Source organism: Schistocerca nitens, chromosome 2 (genome assembly GCF_023898315.1).
Source record: "Schistocerca nitens isolate TAMUIC-IGC-003100 chromosome 2, iqSchNite1.1, whole genome shotgun sequence".
NCBI classification, from domain to species: Eukaryota; Metazoa; Arthropoda; class Insecta; order Orthoptera; family Acrididae; genus Schistocerca; species Schistocerca nitens.
In genome coordinates this window covers 664,848,017-664,861,030 of record NC_064615.1, presented here as the reverse complement: position 1 = coordinate 664,861,030, position 13,014 = coordinate 664,848,017, and the positions used below count along the sequence as shown (strand labels likewise).

At 39.7% G+C, this 13,014-nt stretch overlaps 2 protein-coding genes across 4 annotated transcripts in view; one reads left to right on the top strand and one right to left on the bottom strand.

Annotated features, from left to right (window-relative positions):
• The window catches only part of LOC126236781 (myeloid leukemia factor), a 140,686-nt gene extending 133,568 nt beyond the window's left edge, over positions 1–7,118 (bottom strand). For all 3 annotated transcript variants that reach the window (XM_049946361.1, XM_049946359.1, XM_049946360.1), the window contains exon 1: positions 6,932–7,118. In XM_049946361.1, the coding sequence (XP_049802318.1) occupies positions 6,932–6,984 (53 nt within the window). In that variant the 5' untranslated portion in view covers positions 6,985–7,118. The remainder of the gene's footprint in view (positions 1–6,931) is intronic.
• Positions 7,119–7,158: 40 nt separating this feature from the next.
• LOC126236779 (ubiA prenyltransferase domain-containing protein 1 homolog) lies at positions 7,159–11,732 on the top strand. Its single transcript, XM_049946358.1, has 2 exons — positions 7,159–7,587; positions 7,676–11,732. Exon 2 carries the CDS (start codon positions 7,695–7,697, stop codon positions 8,655–8,657), a length of 963 nt encoding a protein of 320 aa, XP_049802315.1. The 5' UTR covers positions 7,159–7,587; positions 7,676–7,694; the 3' UTR covers positions 8,658–11,732.
• Positions 11,733–13,014: the final 1,282 nt, after the last annotated feature.

Sequence of the window (13,014 nt, the reverse complement as noted above, 5' to 3'; positions counted from 1 at the left end):
CTTTGTCAAAACTTATTCGCCAGTCAACTTCACTAACCCTACCAGAATCACTGGTTTGGTTATCCAGTTAGGTGTTATGTTCATACAAACCATTTTCCGCACTACTTCCAGAATAGAACTTAAGTGGCCGCTAGATGGGGACTGTAGAACTGGTCCTTACTAGTGTAGTGATCTGGCCAAAAATTTGACAAAATTTCATTTTCCTGGATACACCGAGAAGATAATACGTAATCTTTCTCATCTGTTATTCCTGTTCGTTGTTTATTTCTACTCTGCTAGACTGAATCTATGGATTTCCCTAGTAGGCCTAATTATAACAATGCTGATCATTGGCAAACCCAAACAACATAATCAGATAGCAATTGGCGTTCACTCGTATAGAGCGGTTCCCTTTTGCCTGCAGGAAAGTTTATTTCGAGATGCGACGAGGATTCCCAGACAGACATCATGTACACTATGCATGCATTCAAAAGCAACTTTCTTTTTTTTTACCATGGGACCAAACTGCTGATGTCATCGGTCCCTAGGCTTACACACTACCTAATCTAACTAACTTAAGCTAAGGACAACACATACACCCATGCCCGAGGTAGGATTCGACCCTGAGACGGGGGTAGCCATGCGAACCATGACGAGTCGGCTACTCTGTGCAGCTTATGATTCGTTCAGAAATCAACTTACAGAGTGGGTTCAAAAACCAACAGGGATGCGCATAAAAATCATGAGTACTCGATAGACCAACGTGCGCTGGATGCTAGGCGCTTTGTGAAACAAGGTTTTTTTTCTCCTCTTAATGAATTTCGTGCCGCCCCCCCCCCCCCAAAAAAAATCCCTCATAGATCCGGGCCCGCTGTGCATGCGTGAATCTGGCAGCTTGGGTGCGGCAGTAAAATTTTTCCCAGTTGCATCTAGCTGCTTGCTGCGACTGCTTACACAGCCAACAGCCACATTTCTGTAGCCAGAAATGGGAGAAGGTACTACTCATACGCCACTCAACTGTGCATGCGCATGGGCCCGCTTGTAACTGCTAAAATGAATCTAATGTAAACAGTTGTGATGTCACACTCATTGGAGGCAATTTGTTGTTATGAAGCATTGCACAGTTTTCCTAAAGCCTTTGACACATTTTGATGTTGGCAAACGCTTGTATGAGCACTGTGTTTTTTTGTTGTATATAGCAAATTACCTTTGCAATTTACGTTTCATTTTCATTTTCATTTTTTTTCTCGTTCACATTTTATTGTTGCAGTATTATTCTGCAGTAGTGGGATACAGTAATATCCTTTGTTAGAGTATCGATTCTTACCTGTCAAAATTACAAAAATTTAAGTGAAAACTAGAACAATGAATAATTCCCGGAAGTCTAAAAAATTCCTGGTTTTCTCCCAGATGTCCTGGGTTTTATACACCATTAGTCAGATGATAGCTGTTTAATCATCTGGCTGTGGATCAGATCAGGCCCAGGAGTTGTGTCGGGGCAATGTGCAAGGACGTTGAGGTGGTCCCATTCTGTAAATGGAGAATTATAGGGTTCACTGTGACGTTCAGTGAACGAGAGGGCTTTCCCTTCCATCCACTTGAGGGTGCAAAATGCTGGAGGATAATTCTCTGACACAGAGGCTCAAGCATAACTAAGTGCTTGGCAATTGCGTTTGCATTGGTAGACAACACATCATTGACGCTAATGCCAATAACACCTGTCTGAGTGTGGGTACCACAAACACGTCTGATATTCGTCCAGACTTGGGAAGGTGACAGGTGGCACCCAGTGGTCAAGATGTACCTCCCCCAACATGCCTGTTTCCATCATTTTATCACGGAGTCGTTTAAAAGCTATTAGGTGCTCTAGGGAAGGGTGCCACTCATGTCACTGTAGAGCCCACCGACGCTCTTTAATGGCCTCAGCGATTTCTGACAACCACCAAGGTACTGACTTTTGCCAGGGACACCCTAAAAAACAAGGGAACACGTTTTCTGCTGCAGAAACGATTGTTCTAGTGACCTGCTCAACTACCACATCGATGGTACCATGTGTGGGAGATTCAATGGTGACAACAAAGGTGAAAGCTTCCCAATCTGCCTTGTTTAAAGCCCATCTTGGTAGACGTCCGGGACAATGGCGCTGGGGGAGTGACAGGAAGGTGGGAAAGTGGTCACTACCACACAAGCCATCGTGGTCTCTCCAGTGGACAGATGGGGTAAGTTCTGGGCTGCAGAGGGATACATCAATGGCTGGGTTAAGTGCCATGAGCCACACTGAAATGTGTGGGGGCCGCAGTATTTAAGAGGAAGAGGTCGAGTTGAGACAGGAAAGTTTAGATATCTCTGCCTTGACCAGTAAGCGCAGTGCCACCCTACGAATTAAAATCTCCCGAAAGTATGAAAGGTTTAGGAAGTTGATGAATCAGTCCAGCCAATGCATTTATGGGTAATGCACTAGCTGGAGGAAGATATATGTTGCAGGCAGTTGTTTCCAGCGTCATCCTCATCCTGACAGCCACAGCTTCAAGAGGTGTTTGAAGGGGTACGGGTTCACTGTATAATGAGTTCAGGAAAGACAAAATCCACCTGACACACTATAATAGTCACTACGGTTCTCTTAATATCCCCTATAGCCACAAGGGGCAGAGGTCTGCATTGCCGGGAACCAGGTTTCCTGCAGAGCAACGCAGAAAGCGGGTGTAAAGCTTAACAGCTGCCGTAGCTCCGCCAGGTGGTGGAGAAAAATGCAACAATTCCACTGGAGGATGACATTATCATGAAGCTCAGAAGGCATGACGCATGCTACGAGGCAGGTTACGCCTCAGGGTCACCTGCTGCCACCACCTGAGTATTTGTATCCATTCCTATCGTGGATGAGGTATCAGTGAGATCCATGTCCTCAGGGGACGCTGAGGTCTCCACCTCATCTGCAGGTGCAGAATTGGTAGGGAGTGGTCATGTTGGGGCCACCAGAGGGCCCTTTTTCTTAACAGACTTCTTTGTTTACTTGCCCTCTCGCTTCTCTTTTTAAGGCTTGCTGGGATGACGTCTCAGAAGTAGCTTCAGGCAAAGAGGAATACCGTGAAGATCTTCACCCAGTAGCTTTCACCTCCTTTAGCCACTGGCAAGTGTGTGTTGTGGCATTAGTGGAGACCTTGGGAGAGGGGGTCTCAAGGGAACCCTTCCACACGTAAGGAGGCTGTTGCTTCTCTGGCTGGAGGGGGGGGGGGGCGGGCAAATTGCTCGTAAAGTAGGTACTTTGGGAGCAACGGAAGGAGATTTTCGCCCTGCCACCAAGGAGGCAGGTGCAGTCTGGAGGCCTGGAGGGCCCACTGTTCGTGGCACAAAGTGTGGTATGACTGGTACTTGTGATGGCATTGGTAATGAAGCTACAAAGTATGTGGACGTCATCTGAACGGGATGTAATCTTTCAAATTTGCATTTAACCTCTTGGTAACTCAACCAGTCCAGGGTCTTGTATTCCATGATTTTCCACTCCTTTTGGAGTACTGTGCAATATGGCGAGCAGGGGGAGTGCTGCTCTCCGCAATAGATGCAAGTGGGAGGAGGCATACAGGGAGGGTCTGGATGCTGTAGATGTCCGCAGTCTTGACATGTGGCATTGGAAGTGCAGCGGGAAGACGTGCCTGAATTTCCACTGCTTCAAGCACCATGTAGGGGGAGGGACGTAGGACGTATGGTTTAACATCACAGAGGTAAACCACTGCCTTGACCTTTTCAGGCAATGAATAACCCTCAAAGGCCAAGACGAAGGCACCGGTAGCAACCCTGTTGTCCGTGTCCCCTGTAAACACGCTGGATGAAATGAACACCCACCATTCTAGATAGGCACAGAGCTCGTAAGACTGCAAGAGGAGGATGCGATGGAAAATAATCCTCTGGACCATGTTGCGACTTTCATGGGGACTGACAGGAACAGGACTATCATCCAGCCAGTCACAAGCGAGTAATGCCCAGGACTGGGCCGAGGATGCTGTCTGAATCAAGGCTGCATGGCTTCTCACCTTTGACAGCGCTGTCACTTCCCCAAACTTATCGTCAATATTCCAGAATGAGATTTTCACTCTGCAGCGGAGTGTGTGCTGATATGAAACTTCCTGGCAGATTAAAAACTATGTGGCCAACCAAGACTAACTCAGGACCTTTGCCTTTCGCGTGCTCTACCAATTGCGCAACCCAAGCAAGACTCACGCCCCGTCCTCACAGCTTCACTACTGCCAGTACCTCATCTTCTACCTTCCAAACTTTACAGAAGCTCTCCTGCGAATCTTGCAGAACTAGCAATCCTCTTGCTTTCAGGAGTGCTAGAAATGACAATAGTGATGGTCAACAAAGTCATAATTACAAACAATGAAATTAGTGACACAAAAAACAGTTTATCTGGAAAAATGGGGCATCAAGTGGAGACAATGCCCAGTTTCAAAACTAGATTCATGTTCTGACTGAGAACAACTTACTGAAGATCGGGAGTTATTCTCACCTTCAACTTAATTCAGTATGTACATTTCCAATTACCTCTTCAGCACCACAACTGATTTGATGAACACATATGCATTACAAACTGAACAGACAAGCAATTTCCTTCAGAGTACATCTGCAGAAATAAAACATTGTTTAACTTCACATAATTAGAGGAACTCTAAAATTGCCCACCATTCGAATTTATTAGGACACAGCACAAACTGCAATTATTCTTAAGACGATATGGCCAGAGAGATTCTTCCAACTGAGAATAAATTTGCATCTTGTTCACAACATGTTTGTTTTATAAAGTTCAGCCCATGTTTACAGATGGGCATAACAGAAGTCTATAGTTACCTGTTGCAGAAGAGTTAGCAACTGAGGAAATGATCCCATTTACAGGACAGCTCTTTTTTTTTTTTTTTTTTTTTTTTTTTAAAAAAAAAGAGCATGTGAAAGGTAAGATAACTCAAAGGGGGTATGAAAATGTACATGTTATACTATAACAGTGGGCAGGCTTATAGTTTTATTCTTCATCAGGATGTGCCAACAGAGTTTCAGGAATCTATGAACAAGGATCAACAGTAATTCTGTCAACCCAGAGAATAAAAAGGGAAATAGCGCATAACATATTTTGACAACTTCATACAAAATTTCAAAGCACTGACACAAGAAAACATTTGCACTGCCGGAACTGTCAGAGTAGGCCTAAATTATCTTGCTAATTCTGCTCTAATGCCACACAAGGAGGCAACTGAAGAAATGTGGTTTTTCAGAAGAATTATGCAGCACAAATGTCATAATACTGATGAAACGGTTTGACAGCACAGTAGTTCTGTGTTGAAACTTTACTAGGAAAGGAGAATCTGGCAAAATTGAACACTGAGATTGTAAAGCCACAGAATGAGAGGGGGTTGACCTCTCTAATCAACTGATGTCATATTACAGGATTTTTATGACATCCAAGGAACAGACACAGAGCTATTTTCCATGCTGTTGGATTTTGCTGTAGTACAGAGTTGGACGGAATACAGGACAAGCGCCAAACCAACTTATCAGTTTCTTTACGAGGCAGGCTAGTTTTCTGGTGTTAAGTGGGATGGATACCCTCCCAATAAAACAAGGCCAACCATCCGTCACACCTCCATATACTCGTGTTCAAAGGTGATGATGAGAAACTATACTACCTGAAGAGATTCAGCAGAACACTTGCCACTTCATGAAAACAGTGCAGCACCTACTAGGTGCAAATTCCCAGAATGCAATGTACATCTTTGTTTCTCCAAGGGAAAGAACTGTTTCCATTAGTTTCATTTAAATTAAAAGGGCACTGAACATAATTTCCTATAGACTACATTGTTGACTATAAAAATGATGAATTTTATTCTACTGAGTGGGTAAAAAGCATTCACATATGTATGCACTAACTAATTTTTTTCTCTGCAATGAGTTAAACATTGACAGACCCACTGGACTTACTATACTTTGAAAACGTGTACATATAACTGTTCCATTTTTTAATTTTAAAAATTTACCTAAAAGAATTACAATGTAAAAAAAAATTGTATCTCGACAAAAATTCAGGTGTGGAAGCGTTAACAAACACCATACACGAAACACAAACAAAACATACCAACAAAAACATCGCAGTTACCGCCTGTACAACATAAAGTCACTTAAATTCATTTACAAAATTAAAAATCGGCAGATTTCAAAAAAATATGTTGGTAACGTCACTTGTCAAGGCAGAATAGTCCCATCACACAAACTTCAATATGCACGAGGATGAAGGTCCACACAATTTTAAAAACATTGTCATATTGCTGGCAGGCGTAGCTTTTATGGAACAAACAATTGGGATCCAGGATATTACCTGCACTTAGAAACTGATTACGTGTTTCCGAGAGTCATGGAACGCCAGTAACAAAGTTACCGGTATATATATTTTGGAATTTCTTCCCCTACTATTCTCAATCAATGAACCATAATTTAACATTACCTGACGGTTCCTGCTCGGTTGGAAAAATCTCATTTTTCAAACGTTTAAAGCTCACATTTGAAATTACGCATCCTTTCTTCAGAATAAATGCTTCAGACACTAAACGAAAAGGGCAATTATTAAGTTATCATATACTTTTGCTGAAAAAAATTTTAAACACAAACATGAAGTTAATTTTAAATTAATAATCAAGCGAGAATTTGATTTCGAGCATAAATTCCACGCTTTTAGTGATCCGATGAAAGGTAAAATGGCGCAGTTTGGAAAACCATAACACACATACACTAATGCTCTAAACTTCTCTCTGCGGTTTAGTGCTGCTTTTGAACTTACAAATTCGTATTTTACTTTGTGTGAAATAGGCATGGGCTCTCCAATCCACCAGAATACAAAACAACATATCGTTACTACACAATTAAAAACAAACATTTTCACACTTATTTAGAAAAACTACACAACTATGCTCACCCAAAGAAAGGGTCCTCCTCAAAATCACCCATCAGCGATCCAAAAAGCGACATCGCACCGAAATTTCACTCTATAAACTGACAAAATTCACTTGGCTGAAGGAAAAATTCTCTCGCCCACACAGACACACTAACTCGTTCGTTGTTCGACTGATCGAAACTTCGTACTGACGATTTCTCTAGAATGCGTCAGAGCTTACTCGTGTCGAGATGTTCACTTTAGCGTCATAGATGCTTGATATGTCAAAGATAGTGTTGCAATATTTAGGCGATTTTTACCTAAAATAAAATCGAGGCAGTTGTATAAACAATTGTAGAGGTCATTAAAGCACTACGTAAACGTATTTCTTTTCACGATCAAACACAGATTGTTGTTGGCTGTTGTAGGTTACAAACAAACACGTCACCAATGTGTTCTGTAAATTGAAGGCAAATGCCGAGTGTCATGGAATAGCAGGAAAAACTAAATACCTATTTCTGCTAAGCTTTATTTCGCTCTAAAGTAGAGCTTCTGAGGTAGTGAGCAATTTATCATTTTATTGGCATACTGTCATGTATTATTTTCCCGAAAGCGATTTCTAACCTTATCCAATGGTTATGTTGAGCGCGGATAGAGGCAGAATTCTGTAAAACCATTGTCGATATCATTAAATGAACGTAAGTTTGAATGGAAATTATTGGTGACGTAAAAGCAACACTTGAGATTTTTGTACCCATTATTGTTAATCACTTATTTTACTTGTAGGTACATCATTTTTGAAGATATGGGGACAGAAGAAACCAACAATATTCGCCATCAAGAGGCAAACCACACAGTTACTGCCAAACCGAAGTTTATGAAACTGTCATCGTATGTTTTGGCACTAAGGCCTTGGTCCTTAAGCGGGTCTTTGATGCCTACCTTATTGGGATGTGCACTATCATACAAGTGTGGATACTTCAGTTGGGTTATATTATTACTGACGTTGTTTACCGTCGTGACAGTGCATGGTGCTGGGAATGTTGTGAACACGTACTTCGATTACGTGAAGGGTATAGATGGACGAAAGAGTGATGATCGTATCCTTGTAGACCATATTTTGTCTAAGGATGAAGTTGTTACACTTGGTGCAATGTTGTATGCAGCAGGCTGCCTTGGGTTTATTTGCTTGGCAGCAGTTTCACCGGCAAAAATGGAACACTTGGCTTTGGTGTATTTTGGCGGACTTTCTAGTTCATTTCTGTACACTGGTGGAATAGGATTGAAGTACATCGCATTAGGTGACGTTATAATACTCATTATATTTGGACCTATATCAGTGTTGTTTTCCTTCATGTCCCAGACAGGGCATGTCGACTGGGGAACGATTTATTATGCAATTCCATTAGCGTTAAACACAGAAGCTATCTTACACAGCAACAATACAAGAGATCTGGAAAGTGACAGCCGTGCTGGAATTGTAACACTTGCTATATTGATTGGACAAACAGCTTCACATATTTTGTATGCATTTCTCCTTTTTACCCCATATATTTTATTTGTGGCTCTAGGTCTTAGATACTCTATGTGGTTCCTGCTACCACTTACGACATTACCTGCAGCATTTCGCATTGAAAAGCATTTTCGCTGCCTGGAGACTATTCAGACAGTACCTAGAAAAACTGCAAAATTAAATTTATATTTTGGTTTTTTGTATGTTCTTGCCTGCAGCCTGGTAGATGCAAATCATATGCCATTTCTACACTGATTTAATTTTCAGTGTAGTGCCACAACAATCACACTAAAGAGGTGTATTGGTTATGTACATTCTGGGTGCAATTATTGAATGTTTATCAGCACCTCAAAATTTTGTTTTGTTTCTGAAGTGATTAATTTGGTTACTAACTGATCAAATGATTTACTTATAATGCCAGATTTGGCTTAAAACATCTTAAATTACTTCGGGAAATATGTAACTGAAGTTACGTCAAAAATTAATGGAAAAGACAGTAAAGTAATATCTTGTAAACTTTAGACATATTTCCTGCTATTCAGGCCTATGGCATTTTAGAACAGCATGAAACAGTTAGCTGTCAGTTACCTTTCTGGTTATTTCGGAAATATACTTTGTAAAATGTTACTTATTTGCTTTACTTAATTTTTTAATCATCGCTGTAATGGTCTTCAGCATTACCAGTATAAGGTCACTGGCAGTGGTACAATTCTATCTAAAATGCTTATCAGTTGGGTGTTGAAGCAAGTATTGTCACTAAACAAAGAATAGCCTTGCAATAACAAGCCTGTAGAAATAAATGTGGAAGGTTTAATAGCACAAGCTACTGAATCACAAAATTTTATTGAAAGCCCTCTTCAAGTGCTTGAAGAGAAATTTGTGTTATACATGTAGGAAGCTGTGTTCTTTGGCTGATAAGATTTGTACTGACGTATTAGGCTAATTTAAGTTGTGACAATAGTTGTGAAAGTGTGGTGCAAGTTAATGATATACCCAGAATGCAGAGTTAACTGAATGGATTCCAGAGGAAAACCATAAACACTGAGTCAGTAACGAAGAAATGTGAACTCCTCATATCTCTCTCTGTTGTGGTAGCTTGTCAATCTCATAGTTAAATACCATACCTACATGCATTCGTGATGTGTTTGACAATAAGGACCAAGATAGGTGTAAGTGTGTTATGCAGGACTTTGTTTCAATACAGGATTACCTCATATGCCTAAAAATCAATAATAAGAGCAGCTGCTTTGAGATGTTTCATTGTATGAATATGTGCTAATGTAATCATTGTTGTGATTGTATGTGGTAAGTTATCAAGACTAATATTTAAATATTTAGATGTTCTATTTTGAAACATTGTCGATATGTGTAGGTCATTGTTCATTTTTTATATTGGGGTTTGAGTACTTAAAAGAGGATTCAGTGATTTTATGATCTGCAGCCATTTAACTACAAGCAGTATAAGCTAAAATTTATTCAATTTTTGGTGAAATAACGTAGCTGCAGTGTAGCAAATAATAGTCTATACCATGCTTAACATTCTGTGAACATGTCTCTGTTTTGGCAGTAAATGAAATGGCACTAAAATCTTCTTTCACAGATTTAGTTAGTACTGTACAGACTAAACAAGCAAGAAATGTTACACTTCAGAAGAATTTTAACATCACATATTTGTTATTTTCAGCTTTTTGTTCTGATTTAGAGCCTATATTGTTTTTAATTGTTAATATTTCTTTGAATTTTTGTGCTGGGCTGTTCAAGCCAAAACAAAGACTCAGTGTGTTCACTCCTTTGTAGTCACAGCTTCATAGCTGAATGGTGCTTGAACTTATTTACTGTATCAATGTAAATGTGTCTGTGAGCTTATTACGTGTCACTGTGTGTGTGTGTGTGTGTGTGTGTGTGTGTGTGTGTGTGTGTGTGATATAGAGAGAGATGGGGGGGGGGGGGGGGAGCATGCACAAAACCACACCAAATACACATTTTGTTGTTTCTGTCCTTTTTTGTAATTTATTTACATAGTAAACATTGCTATTCCACAGTAAGTCTTAAGCAACCCTCAGTAAATAGAGGAATATTATATACTTAATTTGAAAATACAGTGGCACTATTATGTACCTAAATAAGAGTTTATGCAGAATCTTAAGTTTTAAAACACAGTTATCTTTTTTTCATTGGTATTAGGAAATATACATAATGATGGTGTTTGCTGGTGATTCACCGACACATACCCATTCAATTGCTAATTTTGTGATAAGCAAACAAGTTCAAACTAAAGCTTATGAAAGTCACAGAGGTCAACCCAAGAAAATGGAAGTGCTCTGTCACAAATAAAAACTAAGTAATGCTCTGTTGCTGCCCATTGCCTGTTCAGCTCATTTAAATTGTCTATCCTAATATCAGTGTTTATCAAAGGTCTCTGTTGTAAGTTTGCCCTTCGTAGCAGTTTGTTACCCCTACACATTTACAGTATTTCTTCGTTTTTCTCTCAGCTGAACTCATCTCTGTTCAATGCCTTCCGCCATTTACTTAATTATTACATTACAGCCTCGCATATTCTATTTTCTCATCTTGTTACTCTTTCTTATAAATGCCAATGAACTTATTAAAAGTATTGTGGATACAATTCTCTTCCCTTTTTTTTATATATATTCCCAGTTAAAATCAGTCCGTGATCAACTGCATTCTCATGACTATTATTACTTTGACTTTTCTGATATTCAAACAGATAACATTGTATTATGTTCCTTTATTGACTTTTAATGATTTGTGATTCAAGAGACCTATTCCATTACCCCAGTTTCTGTCTTTTAACATCCTGTTCTCCTGATCACCAAAGAAGAAAACATTAGTCCTAAACATTTGAAAGTGTCATATTTTTCATTTCACAATACCATGATGCTTAAGCCTGAGGAAGCAATTACAGCCATGTCTGTCCATTGTGTTGTTGATGATCTATCTTTCATTTAAAGTTTCGTTTGATTTAGACATTCATGAACAGAGACTGCTGAACAGAGATTAGCCATATTTAATATTATGTTGTTTTGTTTGTCTGAGTTTGTGAAAATTTTGCAGCATTTACAGCTCATATAGTTTTTATGAATAAAAAGAAATATTACCAAATATCATGTCAAATGTGTTACTGTTTTATGGCTTGAATGCTTCATATTACCTTGTTGAATTTTTCACTTGTGTTGGATTAAACAGAGGACATTAATAGGATTTAAAGATGTGTGAAATTTGTGCATGGTTGTTATGCTTTGAGCAGATTGTATGATTGTAAGACATAAGTGTTTGCAAGGTATTCATGATCTAATTAAAAGAAAATGTAAATAAATGAAGGAGAATATATTGTACATGTAATCTCATTTTTTGTATACAAGTGCCATTAATTTGAACAAATATGAGAGTATTAAGAGTCTCGGAACTTCTCAACCTTAATGAATTCCACACATAAAATAGTTAAGTCCAAACTGTATGAAGGGGTGGGGGTGGGGGGAGAAGAAGAAAGAGAGCAACAGTCTAATTTTATAGAAGGTTCCTAAACTGCATTTAACATATGCAGATGTTTAAAACAGTCATAAGTGACGGAAGTAATATCACTGGAGAAAAATTTCACTAGAAGAAGATACATTATATACTTTTTGGTCATGCTTAGCACATAATTTTGCATTCATTTCTTAATAATCACAATTTTCTGTGAACTGTATTAGTCAAAGACTTTACATGACCAATCTTCATGCAAACCTGCTTTCATTTAACTACATAATTTATACTTTCTGATTAAAGTGCAGGAAGTTGGAGGAGGTATGGTGATTGAGAGTGAGGTCCACTTTGTTAATTTTTGGCATGATCAATAATTTGAGTTATTTCCTTGTAGAACTGTAAATATTTGTATTTGCAAAGAGGTTACAGTAAATTTCATTTTGAATGATCGATGATCCGCATGCTGCTTTTGGCTCATTTAATTCCGTTTCTGACAGTATTATGAAAAACATAGATTCCTACTCACGAAATTGGATCTCTCACACATGACCACTGTCTATGGCAACAGAGGACAGACAGCAAGCAACAGCACATGATGGGAGAAGCAGTCTGGTTGTTGGTGATACGGAGCAGGCTAGGGCAATGAGGGGCAGTTGTAACACAGTTAGGAGTGGGCAGACAGTGAAGTGCTGCTAGTGAGAACATACAGAGATGAGGTGGGGGTAGGATAGGGTAGCTAGGTACAGTCAGGAGGTTAGACAGATGGCGGTGTGAGAGGAGTGGACAAGAAGAGAGGAAAGAGACCATGGGTGCATTGATGGAATGGAAGTCTGTGTAGTGCTGGAGTGGAAACAGGGAAGAGGACAAGTAGACGAAGGAGAGTGGAGTAACTAAGTTTGAAATCAGGAGGGCTAGGGGATATTGCAGGCAGAGTTCCCACCTGCACAGTTCAGAAAAGCTGGTGTTTGTAGGATGGATCCAGATAGCAGAGGCTGTGAAGTAGTCATTGAAATAAAGAACATTGTGTTGGGCAGCATGCTCAACAACTGGGTGATCCAGGTGTTTCTTGGCTGCAGTTTGATGGTGGCCATTCATGTGGACTGACAGCTTGTCAGTTGTTATTCCC